This window comes from Rutilus rutilus, assembly GCF_951802725.1.
Source record: "Rutilus rutilus genome assembly, chromosome: 9".
NCBI classification, from domain to species: Eukaryota; Metazoa; Chordata; class Actinopteri; order Cypriniformes; family Leuciscidae; genus Rutilus; species Rutilus rutilus.
In genome coordinates, this window is record NC_140223.1 from 23,962,888 (window position 1) to 23,982,821 (window position 19,934).

General features: G+C 36.8%; 2 protein-coding genes across 4 annotated transcripts; one reads left to right on the forward strand and one right to left on the reverse strand.

Moving 5' to 3' along the window:
- Nucleotides 1-1,450: 1,450 nt before the first annotated feature.
- On the reverse strand, nt 1,451-15,369 carry vezf1b (vascular endothelial zinc finger 1b). 3 transcript variants are annotated; one of them, XM_084419052.1, is made up of 6 exons: nt 15,219-15,369; nt 9,115-9,195; nt 6,597-7,348; nt 6,391-6,460; nt 5,300-5,465; nt 1,451-4,429 (listed from the first exon to the last, which is right to left on the reverse strand). In XM_084419052.1, exons 1-6 carry the CDS (start codon nt 15,249-15,251, stop codon nt 4,065-4,067), a joined length of 1,467 nt encoding a protein of 488 aa, XP_084275178.1. In that variant the 5' UTR covers nt 15,252-15,369; the 3' UTR covers nt 1,451-4,064. The 3 variants fall into 3 exon arrangements, with proteins under 3 accessions (XP_084275178.1, XP_084275179.1, XP_084275180.1); XM_084419053.1 differs by lacking the exon at nt 9,115-9,195 and having other exon boundaries at nt 15,219-15,367; XM_084419054.1 differs by lacking the exons at nt 9,115-9,195; nt 15,219-15,369 and adding an exon at nt 14,577-14,859.
- Nucleotides 15,370-17,820: 2,451 nt separating this feature from the next.
- LOC311297646 (gap junction delta-2 protein) lies at nt 17,821-19,774 on the forward strand (the record flags this gene model as incomplete). Its single annotated transcript, XM_084420033.1, has 1 exon — nt 17,821-19,774. One exon carries the CDS (start codon nt 17,821-17,823, stop codon nt 18,883-18,885), a length of 1,065 nt encoding a protein of 354 aa, XP_084276159.1. The 3' UTR covers nt 18,886-19,774.
- Between the last annotated feature and the right edge of the window lie 160 nt (nt 19,775-19,934).

A 19,934-nucleotide genomic window follows, 5' to 3' on the forward strand; every position in this document is an offset into this window, starting at 1 on the left:
TGTGTGGAGGAACAAAGAGCCACACGGCCGCCTAGTGGACAGAGAGTGGAATTACACCCACTGAGCCCAAATGAAAAACAAACAAACATCAAGACTGCTGGAAAATGGTTGAAAAAATGAGCATGAATATAATTATGTATTTCTAAAGAAGAATATGATTAAAATAGGAATAACTAAGTTTACATTAAAAGTAATACAATTAAGTCCACATATTTTGTAATGTTTTAATTACCTGTACTTACACGTGCTACATGCATACCTGTAACCTGAAATATATTTTGTCAATTTAATTTTAAAATAAAATAAACAAATGTACATTTTCAGTAATACTGTAAAGAGTTTTAATTCTTTGTACTTAGGTGTTCAGTTTTCAAATGCATATCATGTACAATTATTATGCATAAGTTTAATTATTTATATTGTATAAAAGTGTTGTACTCAGCCTGTATTTATAAATAAGTGATTATCTGCATTGCAATTCTTTAAAAACATTACAGACAAAAAAATATAGAGAGCCTTCAGTGTCCTTGCACTAATACTAAAAGTTTTTTTAAATGGTTATGTAACAGGAATTATGTCTAACAATAACACAAAAATACTTTACTATTGATTTGTATCAACTGCATTGCACTTTGTAAACTGGAACCTAGATTTACAGATCACAAACCTATATACACTCCTCCGTCATCATCATTATTATTTCTCATGGCATTAGAAGACAAGACACAATATTTTGTCATTCTATATGTTGACATCCACAAATATTGAGTTTAGTATTGATGGATGGATGCATTTAAATCCCTATGACATTACCATAACCAAACATATACAGGACACATGAAAGCAGTGCGTCGCTATGGTCAGATGCCTAGTGTATGCACTATACATTAATTGTATATTATCATTCAAAAGTCTGGATTTTATTTTTTAAAGAAGTCTCTTTGCTCACAAGGCTGCTTTTATTTGACCGAAAATACAATAAAAAAAACAGTAATATTGCAAATAAATTATTACAATTTAAATGAACTGTTGTTCAATGTAATTTCTTCCTGTGATGGCACAGCTGAATTTTCAGCATCTTTACTCCAATCTTCAGTGTCAAATGATCCTTCACAAATTATTTCTATGCTGATTTGGTGCACAAATAATATTTCTTATCAATGTTAAAAACGGTTCTTTAAATATAAAGAACAGCGTTTATTTGAAATACATATTTCTTTACTGTCACTTTTGATCAGTTTAAAATGTGTTCTTTCTGAATAGCTTACTGACCCCAAACTTTTGAACAGAAATGTAGAAACTGATAATAGAACATTTACTGAAAGATACTCAGTTTGACAATGTTCAGGTAAGATTATACTTGGGAAGTGATGCGAACACACATTTCTTTTTGTTTGCTGTTCTATTAAATCAATTTGCAATAGCAAAAGCTTTCAGAGAATGAGGCAAATCATACTTGACAGTTTTCTTTTATTTAGACAACCCAAATAAAAGGCACATAAAACATTGCGCAATGTGTTTACATAATTATTCTTGACATACACTTAAAAAAAAAAAATTTAGGAATGTTTTTTTTTTTTTTTACCTTTCTGCTAACCAAAAAAAGCCTAGTCTTCGTATATACAAAATTACCAATGTTAATGTTCTAATACAAAAGGTCTTATAAAAGGTTATTTTCCTTGCATGTGTCTATCATAACTACCACGTTCTCTGAGCTAAATGTTTTTGTACAAAGATATACATTCATTGGCCTTCACATGGGTTTGCCAATTTAATCAAAAAGGACATGAAAGGACTGGACTCATTTTAAACTCTCCAATCCAAAACCAAACACAAAGTCTTTTCTCGTTTTTCCCCATTAATGTTCTTTAAAAGATACTGATGCATAAGGAGTAACTTCATTAGCAATACTTTATAGGATATAAAAAAAATAATAACAGATTCTTAATTCCTCAAACATGGCAACTTGATATTTCATATGCAAAATAGATTCTAAATCTCCACACACATTTGGTAAACAGTTAAACTGCAGTTGGCCGCCCAGTTGTTTCCATCGCTGAGCACTGCTCGTCTTGTCAGAGAGAAGACTGATGTGTTTCACGGTGGCATTTTCAGACATGCAGTTCAGGCACGGAAGTGACGCCATTGCGGAAGGACACACATTTAATCACGAGCACAATTAAAAACGCTTTCTTGTTTTTGTTGTTGTTGTAGTGTTTTCAGTCACATTCCTCGAATTCCAGTTCGCGAAACTCATCCGAAACAATCCGCCTCGACTAAAGGCAACATTTAAAACAAACAGAACGAAAAATGAAACAGGCCATTGAGTTATTTTAGCTTTCGCATGTCTACATGTAAGTCCATGTAATACTAACTTAAGACCGCAAATGTTTTTCTACCAGGTCAACGCCGGTTGGGAAACAATGGGAGTGCGAGTTAATACAAACTAAACCTTTTTTCAGCAATTTACACCCAGACGGTGGTAGCTATGACATCTTCAGTTAAAAGTACGATCACATTCAGCTGGTTTTACTCTTTGTTTGAGACTCATTCACATTACACAAGCGCACGCAAGCCCAGTTTAGAGGGCGACACGTGACAACATACCTTGCATCAGTTTCCCCATATCATAACACATAAAATGGGCTGGCAGCTGTCCGGTTGGGAGGACTGAGAAAGGCATATTGCTTTTATATATCCCACTGAGAGAGAAAATCAAAGAGAAAAGCTAGTTTGGGGATAATTGCGATGGCCGATTCTGTTATTTCGAACAGGGTTACTCTGAACAAGATGACAAACCCTGCAAATTTGAAGGCAGTTTTGGTTTTCACTGTGACTGGGGTAAACAAACAAGCAACAGAGGTTAACTTAATGCTCCTGTGATGGACGATCACGTCAACAGCTAAAGAGTATTTGGCACCTCGACCTCTTGAGGTGCGTCTCAGTATTCGCCAATAAAGGAAACAATGTTAGTGTGTGTGATAATTGCTAAGAAATTCAGGCCTGGAAGAAAGCGTTAGGCGTGATTCTGTACACTACAGGAGCAGAGTAAGTTGGGACACCCTCAGCATATTTCCTGAGCAAAAGGTCCTAAGGAAAAACAGCCCTCGTCCTTCAGAAAGGAAGAGCAGAGACGTCACGGCTACAAAACTAAATGCTCTTAAGATAAGATTCAGGATAAAAATGGACCTTTCAGTGTTGAAGTCGGCCACTTGGTGACCAGGCATCTATACGAACACTCAAAATATTTGATCTAAGATAATACTGCCGTCAGAATAGTCACTAAAGAGATGTGTGTTCAGTGCAAGAGTTCATCAGATTGTTACTGTAAATGTTCAACCCCACTAAGCAGAAGAATATCCCAGCTACTGAAACAGAATGCAATTATTCTACAATCAGGAATGACCAACTGCAAAGATTACCTATAAAAAAATAATAATTGTAATAAAAACACAGCTACAGATTAAAAGGCTTACAACGTAAGGAGGCCTTTTAAAAATGTTTTCTAAATTTTAGTTTTCCTCATTTGTAGAGTATTGTCTCAAAAATAAAAAACCCTCTCATCTTCCATTATTGGAAGCCACTGTCCCTTTTGTTGTACGTGACTCATTAAAATGCATAAAACTATGAAATACTGATAAGCAAGCTAACGTAACAAAAATAAAATCCTCACAGTTAATATTTGCCAAAGTCCTTAAACCGTTAACACTAACAATGAAGCGGCGACGTGCTCCGCTTCAAACAGTCGACTGGCAAGGATTTTCTGGCACTAGAAAAGTGAAAGTGAAATCACCAAACATACAGCATGTCAGTCTTCCACTCCATGCAATAACTATTTTTTCTGTCCGTCACTAAACTCTAGACAATCTGGATCTGCTGGTCTCTCTGCCGAGCGTTGGAGACGCAAAGCGCCAGCTAACTTCCGCATGATTCCTTGCCGCTGCGGACTGTTGTTTTCCTATACTCGCCATTCCTCCAGGCTCTTTTTTCCCTCACAGCTGGAGAGGAAGACTATAACGGGAGACATGAGGTTTACGAGGAGAGGCCGGGTGGGACGTTCGGTTCTACCAGGGCGGGGAGGAAGGCAGGACTTGCGAGAGGAAAGGCATGCTTTCCATCGGCCTCATGGCGATGTTGAGCGGACCGGTGATGTTCATTGACATGGGCGAAGTGATGGCGACGGGATGGGCGATGTTCATGGGCCCCGTGGCTGGGATGTTGACAGAGGCGATGTTGACGGGAGTAGTGATGGTGACCGGGTGCTGAAGGCTGACAGGGGAGGTGATATTGACCGTGTTGGTGGTGATGTTCATCTGGGCGGCGATGGTGACGGGGTTGCTTGCGGTGCCGCGGTTCATGGCCGTAGTGTTGGATGCGGTTGAAGCAGTGACTGACGTGATTGAGGCAGAGTTGCACACGTTGTTAGAGTCTAGCCAAAAAAGGTGGGAAAGAAGAGAGTGAATAAAACATTGGAATGATTTCTAGGGTTTCTCTACGGGCAAGACAGACAACACAAGGGTTCATTAATACCCAGGGTCAGCGTGAGAGTGGTTCAGGCTAGTCGTACCATGTTGCCAATTTGACATTAATTGATAGTGTGCACTGTGCATCAACTTTTATGCCCTCCAAATGTAAACATTGTTTACTGTGAGATATTCTACGCTGTTGTGGCAAATTCTGCTGATTCATTCATCACTAAATTTTAATCAAAGTGGCTAACATATGAGATTGTCAAAAAATTACTTCTGATAGTCTTGAAAGAGTCAGTAAGATCTACAAACTAATCATTAATGTTTTGCATTCCACACCATCGTTCTCCAGCAAAAGCATGCTACGTTTGTATTTTTTCCTTTACAAAAATAATTTCTTTCTTTTTAATTTTTTTTTTTTTTTAAATATGAAAAATGTAAATACTATTTATTGGAAAAATAAAAACACATTATTAAAAAGAAATGATTCTAAAGAAAAAAAAATTGTTTTTGTAAAAACGTAACATGAAAAATATACTGAAGAAATCTGAAAAAAATACTTACCGTTGAGCCCTGACTGTCTTATTTTGATTCATCTCTACAAATATCTAACATTCACAGTAGACAGTTGACTTGTGGACTTTAAAAGACCAAGTTGGGGGAAAAAAAGAAGACTTTTAGCACGTAAAGGCCACATCAAATCACACTTGTGGCAAATGATCAGGAAGCACTAATGTATGTGGCCGGATCAAGAGACTCCAGTGGCACCTCTCTCTGAGTGTTAAAGTCATCCTGGAGGACATTTGAAAATTGTTGGAGAATTGGTATACCTTTGTTACAGGGGGATGTGAAGCCGGCCTGCCCGTGGGTCTTGAGGTGGCTGGTGATGTAGGCGGCACTCAGCATCTTCCCGCAGATGTTGCAGGTAACCTTGCCTTCGTGCCGTATCATGTGTGAACGTAGACGATCTTTGGTGGCAAAGGCGGATGTGCAGGCCTGTAGTGGAAAGACAAATCAGTGTGAAAGGAGTGTGATAGACCAATGAAACTCACAAGAGAGCATAGGACATGTGATCTTATGTTACTTAGCAGGGATGAAAATGTTTTTCTGTAAAAATTAAGACAATTATACATATTTATAAAAATACAATGTTAAAGAAAAAATGTTTCCAAAGAAAGAACATTTTGCAAAAAAAAAAAAAAAAAAATTCTCCTCAAAAACTATTACATTTTATGAAACATAAATACATATTTTTTTTCCAATAAATATAAAAATACACTCAAAGTAAAGAAAAATATTGTGGATCCTTTGTGAAAATGTAACCTTTTATGACAAATATAAATATTATTTTTTGTAAATATAAAATGTTTCTAAAGAAAAATGTAAAAAAATTCTTTGCAAAGAATTTTTATTTTTTTTGTAAAAATTAACATTTTATGAAAAATAATAAATATATATTATTTCTAGTAAATATAAAATGCACAGATTTTTTCAATTCGTAAAGAATTTTTTTTGGGATCTTTTGTGAAAATGTAACCTTTTATAGATAAATATATCTAGTAAATATGAGAAGAAAAAAGTAAAATACATTGTTAAATTATGTTTCTAAAGACTTTAAAAAAAATCTTTGTAAAGAACTTTTTTTTTTTTTTTAAGTGTAACATTTTATAAAAAATATAAACAAATCATATTTCTAGTAATATAAAAATACATTGTAAAAGAAAAAAGCAGATTTTTTGTGAAAAAGAACCGTTTTATGAAAAACACAAATGTTATAGTAAATCTAAAAATACATTGTTAAATACAAATGTTTATAAAGAATATTTTTTACATTTTCTTTGTAAAAAAAAAAAAAAAAAGTGGACTTTTTCTTTAAATGTAGCATTTTATGAAAAATATCATTATTAGTGTGCAGTCATACCGTTACTTGGCATTTAAAGGGTCGTTCTGTAGAGTGTACGTGCTTGACATGACAACTAAGATGATCCGGCCTGTTGGAGAGGAAGTTGCACACAATAAAAACAACTTCAAAGTACATGCAAGACATATTAAACAGTTTTTTTTTTTCATGAGACCCAGAAAGAAAATAATGTTGCTGTTAAGTCAATAGTGAATTGCTGAACCTACCGCGAGAAGCCTTTCCCACAAACGGAGCAGATATACGGCTTGTGCACGCCGCCGTCGTGCGAGCGCACGTGGTAGGTCATACGGTCCTTCCTCTTGAAGCGCTGGTGACAGATGGGGCATTCGAAGGGCTTCTCGTCCGAGTGCGAGAGCTTGTGGCGGTTGAGGTGGTAGACGTCACGGAAGGCCTTGCCGCACATCTCGCAGCCGTGATTCTTCTTCACAGGTTTGGGGGGTTTTTTGGGCACGGCCGGCTGCTGCTGAGGCAAGACTGACATGATGCCTGCGGCCGTGGACGCAGAGGTGGTGGCCGTGGTGAGGATGCCCGCCATCGTGGAGACGTAGGAGGGGTTGCCGTTGTTGTCGCGTGGCACAGTGGAGATGAGAGGCACCATGGTGGGCGCTGTGGTTGTCTTCTTGGGCCGTGACACCATCTTAATGCCCGTGTGACAGGACTCGTGCCGCCGGAGGTGGTAGCTGTCCCGAAAGGCCTTGTTACAGTAGCCGCATATGAAGGGCGTCTTCGACTTGGGCTCCTTCTTTATAACCACCGGACCACCGCCGCCACCACCTCCACCCCCTCCGCCCGTCCCGCCGCCCATGTTGTCTTTGAGGAGGTCAGCCGCACTGACTGGGGGCTTCTGGTCGAGCGGAATGGGAAGAACAGGCTTTTGATCCAGCGGCTCAGAGTTGAGCAGAGGCAGAAGACTGTTCTGCGAGACCTGATGCTGGTGGTGGAGGGCTTCATTGGCCTGCTGGAATAGAGGAAGAAAAGACTTTTAAAATGTTGAACATTTTATTAAAGCTTTTACCAAAAAACAAAAAATTTGTTAAATTTAAACAAAACCAAAACATTAATATAAACTACAGCTCAAAAGTTTGAGGTTGGTACGATTTTTTTAAACATTTGTTAAAAGAAGTTCTTGTCTTATGCTCATTAAGACAAAGGAAAACTGTCTAAATGCATTTACAAATTTTTTTTTTTCTGTGATGACAAAGCTGAATTTTCAGCATCATTACTACAGTCTTCTGTGTCACATGATCCTTCAGAATTAATTCTAATATGCTGATTTGAAACATTTCTTATTATTAATGTTGAAAACTGCTGTACTGCTTAATATGTTTGAGGAAACCTTTTGAAACATTATAAAAACTCTTGAACTTTTTAACAATTTAATGTATCCTTGCACACATTTATTTAAGCCAAAAAACAAACAAACAAAAAAAAACACACAACAACAATATTAAGCGATATTATTAAATAAATTTGCCTCTAATAAAACCTGACTGTATATCATTTGATTTGAACACACGATGCAAATTCATAGCCCTAGCTGTGTGAATCGACTGGCTGTGATATTATGGGCCAGTGTTGCTATTGGCCAGCATGAAGTAGACACGACATCAGCTGAGAGACGGTGTTAAATGTTTTGCAAAAATAGAAACTGACTCATTTCCAGGGCATCTGTGCAACTTGGAAAACAAGAGAAGCCCTGACTGGGACTTAGCAGGGGGACGAGTCAGCTGTTCAGCAAAGTGCAGGATGACTAATGAGATATTGGAGAGAGTGAGAAAGCTAGACAGACAGTGAAGGAGAGAGAGAATGAGAAGGAACTATCATTTATTTAGATGTAAGAGAATATGCTGAAAACTGTCCATAAAAAGCAACCTACTCTTTAAGAAAACAGCAACACACTTCAAGAGGAGAAAAAGCAGAGGCATACATTTTTTTATTCTTGGCCAACCTAATCCTCGTGTGACTAATAGGAATTTATAGATCACGTTAGGGCAAGAAGCAAATGTGCAGACGTGTGTATCATATCAGAGACTCCAGCGCTTTTGCAAAAGAAACTGCCTGCAAACATAAATCTACTGCATGTAAAATAATCTGAGTCTGTAATGAAAGCAGTTTCTCATGTGACTGGCCTCACAGGCTCAGGTCAGGACGCTCTGCTAAACTTACATATCATAGACAACAACGACTGCAATACACATATAGTGAGATTACATGGTCAGCTGAGCAAGTTTAAAGGCAGAATGTTCACATGATGGCTCTTTTCCATACAATGAAAGCCACCCGTCAAGCTCCAAAACTGAGAAAAAACACTGTAAAAGTATCTAGTGTATTCCATAAATGCAGTTCTCAAATCTCATTTGCACATTCAAACATGGCAAATAAAGACATTTGTATGTTAATGCTGCTAAACATTCTTGGTTCATGCATGTTTAAATATGTGGAAGTGCAAATGACATTTGAGAGCTACTGCGGAGGGGAAAACAATCTGTTTATGACAAAGAGCTATTATAAATACCTTTAATAAAAAACAAACAAACATGGAATATAGTGCATGGCTACTATTACAGCATTTTCAATTCATTTTTGGATCATGACAGTGTCTGTTTGCACTTACTTTGATTGTAAAAGGGCAGCACGAAAACTCTTAAACTTATGTAGTGCTCCACAAAAGACAGAATTAGGGATGCACCGAAATTTCGGCCGCCGAAAACAAGTGGTACTCACTGCAGAGTCAAATGACGTCCAACTCCTCCTCTCTGGACGTCTAATGGGGTGGGGATAGTCCAGATCCACCTCTCTGAATGTCTAATGGGGTGGAGGGATAGAGTTGTGGGTAGGGTTAGGGTTTGGTTGGATATTCTAGCTCCACCCATTAGGCTCAAATTACATTCGCTCCTCCTCGCTGGACATCTAGCGAGAAGGAGCTAGACATAAGCTCCACCCATTTGTTCTACAGTGAGCAGCCTCTTGCCAAAAAAGGCATTTTCGGTTTTTGGCCGAAAGAGAAAAAAATACATGCTGTCCCGCCCCTCATTGTTCAGCTGAGCAACGCTGGTAAAATGCGGTACAATCTCGTTCACTGATCCGCTCTACACTTCTTTGCTCACATGCTCTGAAAATAATAGCTTTGTAGGACTATACATTATTCGGATAATTTTGGTCAAAAAAACGTAGCTGTTAAATCTGATTCTGTTGAATAGAACTAAATAAATTATATATTGATATTTAATATGAATATATTTTCTGTCCAATTTTACAGTTACTTTCAATAAAAGTGAAAAGAAAAATATTTTATTGGCTTGTTAAAGAAAATAAAAATAATTATATATAATTAAAATGCTTGATTGTCATCAAAAAGTTTAATATTAATACAATTATGCAAAAAAAAAAGCTAATTTAAAATAAAAAATATAAAATTTTAAAAAAGCATTATCGGTTTTCAGCCAAGTGCACCCAGAATATTTGGTTTCGGCACAGAATTTTCATTACGGTGCATCCCTAGACAGAATCCACATGGGTTTAAAACAACATGAGGTTGTGAAAATAACGAGAATTATATTTGTTGGGTGAACCATTAAATACCTCATTAGATAGCAAAGGAAAAATTAATGCTTTCTTCAGTGTTGGCCAAAATTTGTTACAGATAAAGGAACATACTTATAAATTAAAGATACAGTCGACGAATAGGATTACAGTCATATTTTATCCACAAATGGATGAATTAGCAAAAACGAGAAAAGCTGAAACGAAACAAACAAAGTGGTATAATCACAACAACAAAGCAAGCATTGCAATATAAAAATAATACTCTCAATAAAAATAAAATAAAGAATTACAGATATATAAAAGTTGTAAAATAAAATGTAAAAAAGAGCTACATTTGTCATCTACTACTACAAAAAAGTATTATGGTTGAGAAAAAAAAAAAAAAAGTGAATGGAGGTCATAACTTGCTCATAAGGTGTGGGGGGACACTGATAGCAGGGCCTAAAACAAGAGCAGCTGAAAGATTACACAACTATTAGGATCCCCGTTCTGCAGCTGCCTGCATTGTCCTATTGGTCACGGCATCCAGTTGGTGGGTGGGGATGGCCATTCACGAACACAATTGCGCCTCTGAGGAAATATAGTAAAGCCTACAGTAACGAGAGACCTGCAGGCTAGACCTGCCTCCGACGACGGCTGGGGAAACGCTATAAACGTTAAACCTTACAGGCTTAAATATCCTAAAAGTATGAAAGAACATACCCGTTTTGGTTTTGGTTTTTACCTAAAATCCCCGTAGGAGGTCTTTGTGAGCTTGATTAGGTAATCTGGCTCTACAAAATGATTTGAACACTGTTGTTAACCCAGCATTATTTGGTAGGGATAGTACTTTTTTTAAGCGACATGGTTCTGAGAGTATATTTGTATATATGGACCCATTCAAGCAGCAATAAACGTTCAAACCGTGACAGCAACTTGCTCTTCATGCTGCTTGGATGCTTTTGACACAAATTCGCATTGAAGGCTGAGGTCACGCCAATAGAAATAATATGGAGGTTGAGCAGTGCACATAAAAACACAAGAACACTGTAGACACTTTGAAACACAGACCAATATCTGACAAGCATGACAAAGCAAAATGAAACCTGAAGCAAACTAATTGCATTTAAAATGTGGTGCTATTGTCAGTCTATATTTAAATGACGGTATTGGTATATAGGTTAATCCGCACTGTGACAGGCATAATGTAGGAATTGGACTTGACAAAAACGGTCTGTAGACACTCTGATCTGCAGCACAAACTTTAGCCGTGATCTGGGAAGATGGCAGATGCACGGATAAATCTGTTTAAGCCTATTACAAGCCTTGTTGTTGGCGGAATAGCTTATAACAATGATAAAATTAAACATCGGTGGGATGTAAAAACCAACATATCTCCTCATGTAACCTGTCCAAAACTGTAGGTAAGAGCAAGAGCGAGCAGAACTCCTTTACTCCAAAGACAGAACACAGTGAATCAAATTCTTGTTTGCTGCAGACGGATTAAGAGATGCCTGTTGGGAGCCGGACAAAGCCTTGCTCATGAATAACCTCAGACGCCTGCAGAACAATGAGGAGTGACGCGCTAGACAGTCGTCTCATTAGATGCCTCATCACATGGATGAAATCAAGCAGAACAAATGAAGCACTTTTTAGGTCTACAAACCAAATAACTGATGAAAGTTTGTAGCTACCAACATATTACATATAATATAAAAGGCACTTGGAAATAAATTTGAGCAAGCTTTTAAAAACAAACATGGTGTTGCTTACACTATCTCCTAAATGTTCAGTGAACTCTGGTTACTGACAATACCCGGATGAGCAAGTATGGTTAGGCTTACTCGAAATCACATATGGATTATGATCAGCGCACGTAAGATGTTGGAGGATGGCGATCCGATTGAAGAAACTTCTAAGAACAGTAGACAAACATGCATAATGTGATCAATAAAGTTTCAGATTGTGTGTAACAATGAATCAATTAGGGATAAAGCGGTCCCAGTTTGACGATAAACCACAATAAAAAAATTCATATTTTAAAACCGTATTTGATGATCATAATTTGAACATTTCACGATAATTACCGTTCAGCATTAAGCAAAGATAGCAACAGTCTCGCGCAGGTGCAGCACAGGTTTGTTTTGTGTGAAAACATGACGGAAGGCAGAGCGCATATGAAAGAATGTAAGTATGAATTAATTATATGAAGGAATCTCTAACGGGGAACCGACTGTCTTCAGGAAAGTTTCAATGCCATTTACTTTTCAGCTTCCCTCCGTGTTATGCCTAATAAAGTAGTGTTCTTTGTTAACGGAGGTTACCAGGTAAACAGCTCTATTGTGCAGTTCCATATGCGCCACCTACTGTCAGAGAGTGGATTTACATTTTCATTCAGCCTGTCTGTCGTTTTTGTTCTGACCAATGTGAAATCAGGCCGCTTTTTGTTGTAAATTTTAAGCAGCAGATGAAAAAATAAGCGAATGTGCAGTCTAAAAATCTCAACTATGCAGATATAGAATTGGTAATGGAGTGGGTAAAATGCCTATAGTTTATGATTTTGATTTTTTTTTCATTTTATAAAACTTTTTTTGGGTCAAAACTTTACTTGAACATGCAATACATGTTAGTAGATAAGTACATGCTATAAGTCACCTAGCTCATTTTTTTTTTTGTTCATTTCAAATCCGGCCATCGTTGTTAATGCTATTATTTTAATGTTTATGCAAACAAAAAGTGAATAATGCTGCTAATTGTATTTGTTTTTGTTGGTTTTCGACATGAAACTTGGTCAAATGATCAGCATAGCCATGTTTCCACTGAAATTACCTGGAACAATTTGTCCCAGGAACTTCTTTCCCCCCAGACCTGTTGCTGTCTGCGTTTCCATCACGGTCTAAAGTACCATGAAAATAGGCAAATTAGTCCAGTGACGTAGGACTGTGCGAGACTTTCCAGTTCCCGCTGGATTTCGTTCTCCGTATATAAGCTTATTAAAGCCTGCCCTGAACCTTGTCGACGGTCCATCTGTCTTATTTTTAAAACTCCACCGTTGATTCGAATAGTAAACAACTCTTACACAGCAACAGACTTTTAGAAATAGTGGTTGAAAAAAAATGCTGGGTGGAGTCAACCAATCAGCATGTTCAGTGCCTAAGTCCCACCCCTGAAAGTTCCTGAACTTTGGAAAAGTGCTACCTCATGAGCAGGGACTTTCTGAGGGATTTTTTTTTTACCCGGAACTTCATTTAGACCCTGGTATCTGTGGTCGAAACACACCGAGTACCACCCCAAAGTCCCTAGTTCCTGGGGAATGTTCCTGCGGTGGAAACTTGGCTTATCAGTACTTTCTGAACATTTCCAGCACATTTTAACAATAGCGCATGATCATTTTGATAAATGTGATCGTTTTGGACACTATTATTGTGAAATTAATTTTCATATCATTTCATCTCTAGAATCTATGCTCACAGGAGCTGATTGCAATGACAAAAATATTTCAGTACATGTCCAATTAAAAATAAGATGATGATGATGAAACACAAGATGCAGCATGCCTTTCCTACAGTTAACATTTTTCTGCTTCTATTCCAAAAGTAAATGCATTTTGGCAAACTTTTCTGGAACAAATCTTAGAGTCGTGGAGCGCTTCAAATGCGTTTCTCTCCCAGGGGAGAAGTCGATAGAAAGAAAACACTACTTCCTTGTACCTCTAGAAAAGAAAGCATAATTGGACTAAGATGAAGTTTAAATGTCTTGACTACATGTAATAATTGGGGTTTGATCAATAGGTTTTTTTTCTTTTACCAATATTTATTCTTTGTAACTAAATTAGTTTTTAACAGCTCTAAAGAATAGCACCCAGTGCATTAAACAGGAAACAACAGTTTTCACAGGTAAAGTAACTTTCTTATTTAACTTTTCTTTTCTAGGCTAATTTAACTTTCTTATATAATTGATGGAGAAAAGCATAGAAATTAATCTTAACTGTTGGACAGCCCAAAAAGAATATGAAAACAAATCTGTCAAATAAACCATTTAGATTGCAAAACAACTTTGCATAATCAATACTACTACTACTAATAATTTTAAATAAAAAAGTAGCATGATTATTATTGTGTGAAAAGGCAGAAATAATACATTTTAAAAACATCTATTTTGCATATCATTTATCATATATGTAAAAAAAGCAGCATTGGTATTGATAGCCTATTGGTGAATCTCTATGCATTTGCATTTATTCATTCATTCAGCAAACGAGCAATTTAAAAAAATAAAAATAATAATAATAATTCATAAGAGTCAAGAGTAAAAAAGGAAAGTTAATAACAGCCAATACCTAAGTGTTGCACTTTCACCATAAACATGCACAGATTCCTCATACATCAACATTTGCATCACACTTACATAAAGCATGCATTGCATTTGTAACATCATTACAAGGCATAATCATTGCATGCATAAGATTATGGATATCAGTAGCCTGAGATAACTATAAAGCATAGTTTAAAATGAATTCCAAATGAGCACCTTTTTAAAGTTGGACAGAGTATAAGTCAACATTTAAGATGTGTTTTCAAATGTGTGACTATTCATTACGACTGTGAGAAATCAACCTAGACAAAATTAATAATAAAAAATTAAAAATAAGTGTTCCATACAGTATTCTGTCCATAATGTGCACGTTCTGTCTCGATTAGGATGTCTAGGTGGGCAGGTCAGAAGGTTTTGAAACACAGCCATTATCCCCATGTTCCCTCCAATAAAAGTAACCAAGGGAGCTGCGTTGACAACAAATAAAAATAAAGAAAAGGAAAAGCGGTGAAACATGGCGATCGATAGGGAAAGATAAACTAAGTATTAAAACGCTGTGCCAAAAAATGCACCTAAACACCGTTTTCTATTATTATACACGCAGACATGGACGTTGCGTCTGGCCAAAACATCCAAATTGTGTCACAAAATCAATGAGTACCTAAAACTAAGGCATAAGCTGCCAGCGTAAAAGTGTTTAACTTAAGATAAAAAAGGCAAAAGGCACGTAAAAAAGTGTGAATGGGAAGGAGAGGTGGAAAAGAGGGAAAGAAATCCCTTTTACGTCTCCCTCATAGTTCACAGCTGGAAGTCTGGGGAGATGCAGCATTAGCGGCTAATGTGAGCTAGCTTAGCTACCATTGTTTTTACTGCCTTAAAATCCCGCTTTTAAAGCTTAAATCTCCGCGCAACGCGCTGTTTTTAAGAGTCCCGATCGATTTTCTATTTTTTCCCGCGCGGTTGGTATTTATTTCGAACGGCTGGCTTACCTGAAATAAAAATGAACTCCAGCTCGGCTCCATTGCAACACTTAAAAAAATCTGCAGGAAACCTACAAGAAATCTACAACAAAGCAGCTAAACATGGCAGCTGCTACAACTTCCTGTAACCCCGAGGGCCAAACCATTTCATCTGATATACGCTGCTGCTGCTGCTGCTGAGATTCTGCCAGCTCACTCCATCACAGCACTGCACTCACGAACACTTTAGAGCAACGATACTTTTTATTTGTTATCAAATATGTATTATATCATTAAACGATTTTTCACACGACAAAGAATGACCACGATGTGTAAATTAATTATCATATAGGCTATACTAAAAGGAAAATGTATAGCATATTTTAGGTGCTATAAAAACATCTGACTTAAGAGTAAGATTATTGAAATTGTTAAAACATTAGCTACGTATTTATTTTAATAACATCAAATATAATCTATCTATCTATCTATCTATCTATCTATCTATCTATATATATATATATATATGTCTATCTGTCTGTCTGTCTTGTACGTCTGTCCAGTTCTTTAAATTGTACAGGCAAGAGCTTTTTTTTTTTTTTTTACTCCACAGGTTGTTCCATAAAATAATAATATATATATATATATATATATTTTTAATTAGGCCTATATTAATGATATAAATTAAAAAATATTAAACATTAAAATAATAATAAACACAGGGTAAAAGGCACATATTATTTATACAAATAGCTTTCTTTAGGTAAAATAATATATGTTTAATAACGTATAATGTATAATAAGTTACTTGTCCAAAACAATCACTTTAGCAAAGTTTGTACTATTTTCTGTTTATTTTGATAAATAAAATAATAATTCTTTGTTCAATAAATATGTAATTAAAATCTTAATATAAAAATATATTTTATAAATACAGAAACAAAATTATCTAAAAAAGTAAAGATTCTGAAAGCATTGAAGAACCCATACAATTTTGATTTAGATTTACAGTAGTAACAATAAATTATTTTAATGAAATGATTCAGATCATATTTTTAAATATGATGGTTTCATTATCAATATGGCGATTATCTCTAAGGTGTCCACCTAACTTAATATATGATATTTACCATCTGAATCTAACAATGTCATGTCAACAGATGGAAAAGTCAGCCAGAAATGTATTATCATGTTAATTATTATTATTAATTATTATTATCTTTCGCCCCAACAGCAGGGGTGCCTTTGAACCCAATTACAATACTTTTACACATTTTTCCATTATTGAAAAACTGTTGCTTTAATTAGCTTGAACAATTCATGAATTGTTGAAACTGAATTTCATTAAGAAGACCTTTGTCTCAAAATATATTCAATAATTTTGCAATTCTCATTTGCTACTTAATTCTATAACATTTTAAAAAACATCACATAAAGCAACTTTGCGCTGCTGCCCGCGATCACGTCAAGGATCAGCCAAATTTCCAAGTGCATCTTGAAAAGCAGATGTTTTGGAAAGTGCTGCCATACAAACATAGTAAGAAATACTCAAAGTACAACAAATGATACATTCTGTTTTGGTGTGCATGGAGTGAGAGAACCAAATGCAAAATATTATAATATGTATATGGAGTAATCAAGGCAGATATTGTGCGTCGGGCAGATGGTGTGGTATGCAAAATGTTTACAGTAAAGTGCATCTGTCTGTCTAGCTGTTTAGCTTGCTTGCAGTTATTTGCTATATAAAATATTTCCATCCTCTAGCACAGAAACACAAATGGTGAAATGTTGTGTTGTGTTTATAATACATTTCAGCATAAGGGAGCCAGCGTTGACTCTATAATGTAATGGGTCAGTACTTACTTTACATTTGGATCATTTTCATATTATGGCATATGAGTTTAACGATTTATCGTGCAGAAGAATAATTTCATTAGCTTTCACATGTTCAGAGCAGGTATATGACAAAATCTCTCATGAATTAGCATTGTTTGCCCATTCCAGCAGGTTCTTTTAAACAATTTGTTTGACTGTTCAGGGACATTCATAGATGTTGCATCCCATTGTATTTTGAAATCTTTGTGACATTGTACATTGGGACGCTTTGTCTGAATACAGTACAATGAGGGTTTTGGATGGATGCCTGTGGTCAGCCCATTTCCCCCAGCTCTCACATTGAGGTCCTTTCCCAGTGACAAACAGCCCTTTTTCAAATGTAGCAATGAAATTGCTCATTTTGTCAAAGTTGTACGAAAAAAAGACAAATTAACCAAAGGTAAGTGTTTTTTTCTTGTCTATTTTATTATATTCATCAATGTAATGGTCATGATGTTGTACAATTTCATTAAATGAGTGAGACATTTTATGGATATTGATTGACCTATACCAAATAATGATGCAAAGAGATAGATTACACAAAAAATTCAATCAATTTTATATCAATTATGCATGTTGAAGAAATGCAAATATCAACATGTTGGGCATCACCAACCGAAAGTTTCTGATAATTTGCATTAACAGTAGGTTATTTGACTCTCTTAAGAAAAACTCATTTTACTTAATATATTAGATGACATCATAACTCAATTTGGTTGCCTTTTTCACCGTTTCCTTGTTTTCTCCAGATTAAAAAATGGGGGACTGGTCTATTCTGGGCCGCTTTCTAACAGAGGTTCAGAATCATTCGACGGTCATCGGCAAGATCTGGCTGACGGTGCTCCTGATCTTTCGCATACTGCTGGTGACCCTGGTGGGAGACGCCGTGTACAGTGACGAGCAGTCCAAGTTCACCTGCAATACACTGCAGCCAGGTTGCAACAACGTCTGCTATGACACCTTCGCCCCCGTCTCACACTTGCGCTTTTGGGTCTTCCAGATTGTGCTGGTCTCAACGCCCTCCATCTTCTACATCATCTATGTGCTGCACAAAATCACCAAAGACGAGAAGCTGGAGACGGAGAGGGTCCAGGCAGAGGCCAAGCACCCTGGGCGGCCGGAAGGGAAGAGTGTCAAACTGGCATATGGACCCCAGGGAGAAGAATGGGGTGGTCAGGATGAGGAAAGTGTGGAGCAAAGTCTACTGCAGGATGATTTCGGTGAGGTCAGCAAGGACCCAACCACACTCTCCAGTCAGGTTCTCCTCATCTACATTGTTCATGTCCTGATTCGCTCCGTCCTTGAGATCACGTTTCTTGTCGGTCAGTACTACCTGTTCGGATTTGAGGTGCCTCATTTGTTCCGCTGTGAAACATACCCTTGCCCAACACGGACTGATTGTTTTGTGTCTCGAGCCACCGAAAAGACTATCTTCCTTAATTTTATGTTTAGCATCAGCCTGGGTTGTTTCCTCTTGAACATTGTGGAGCTTCACTACCTCGGCTGGATCTACATTTTCCGCATGTTGTGTGCCGCCTGCTTTCTGTGCTGCAAGCCAGAGAAGGAGCTGTACCCTCAACACAAACCTTTATTGCTACGCCTCAGACACTCAATGCGGAGCAGGCTGGTCCTGCAGTCACCAACAACCACCCTGTCTCAGGAGAAGACGGGGACGGCTTTGCTTTCCCACGGCCCAGCCATCTCGTTTGAGACCGACTCTACACTTGAGTGCACCTCAAAGAGAAACCCAGAGGAGAGGGAACGCATGAGGCTGAAATTGGCCAATATGGCTAGATTTACTGGCAAAAAGTCCTGGTTGTAATGTGTACTGATGGTTTTTAATTTCTCGTTACATAAGCTTGTTGTACCTTTCATTCAGTGGCCTGTTTCATCTATTTTGGGGGCTTTTTGAACAAGTTACAGCTTTTACAATGCATGCGGTGGTGCTGCGTCCCAGAAGAAACAATGAAAGTGAACGTCAAGGCGCATTATATGCTGAAATCAGCAGAAAATAGAATGAAAGTGCTTACACTTTTATCTGAAAAATAAAGTTACATTTATTTATCATCAACATAAGAGCAACATACAATGATGGAGTGATCTATTCACCCATTTGTTTGAAAAAAGAGGAAATACACACTATGAAAAGTCTGTAAAAATTAGGCCCGATGTACTGTGTTAATATGAAGACATTTTCTGCATTGTTTTTTTTTTTTTTTACACAGGTGTTTTACTCGTATTTTGAATTACGCATTGCATTGTGATGTGTTTTAGGGTTGAGGGAAATGTCTGTAAACTTAACGGACAAGATACTGGTCATTTTTGCCCGGACATCCTTTTTTTTTTTTTTATAAATTGTTTTCCTACAGTGTAGTAACCCAGGCAGGAATCAGTGTGAAGCTCAACATGAGCCTGCAGGATGTATAAAACAGGCCTGAAACATTTCAGTGATGAATAATGTTATTGTGATCGTGTCAGCTGAGCAGAATTGTTGTGTTGTAATGTTCTGTGCCATTTTGTGTTTGATTCAAATGCTTTCAATGCTTGACCTAAAAAAGTTTCACCCTTTTAGAGCTATGATTATAAATCAAGATAAGCACCTTTCAAAATTTTTGAAATGTCATAAAAATTCATATTATATACAAAATGTCAGAATTTGATTATCAAATTATAAATGTATATTATATCACATCTACTTAATTCTATGAATACTTGACTGTTATTTCACTAATGAGATCCAAGAAATAATGACCATGATTTAATGTTTATTTTCTTTTTGATTCTGAGACACATGTTATGTATTGCCGCATGCACAACAACTCTTGGGCCAGTGCTTTATCTGTGCATATAATAATTAACACATGGTTGATG

Bases quoted from the DNA above. Each gene is read 5' to 3' on its own strand.
- vezf1b (XM_084419052.1), bottom strand. From the start codon at position 15,251: ATGGAGCCGAGCTGGAGTTCATTTTTATTTCAG. The intron at 7,349-9,114 runs GTGAGTACCACT...CCTCTATTCCAG, and splicing joins GGACGTCATTTGACTCTGCA to CAGGCCAATGAAGCCCTCCA. The intron at 6,461-6,596 runs GTAGGTTCAGCA...CCTCTCCAACAG, and splicing joins TGTGGGAAAGGCTTCTCGCG to GCCGGATCATCTTAGTTGTC.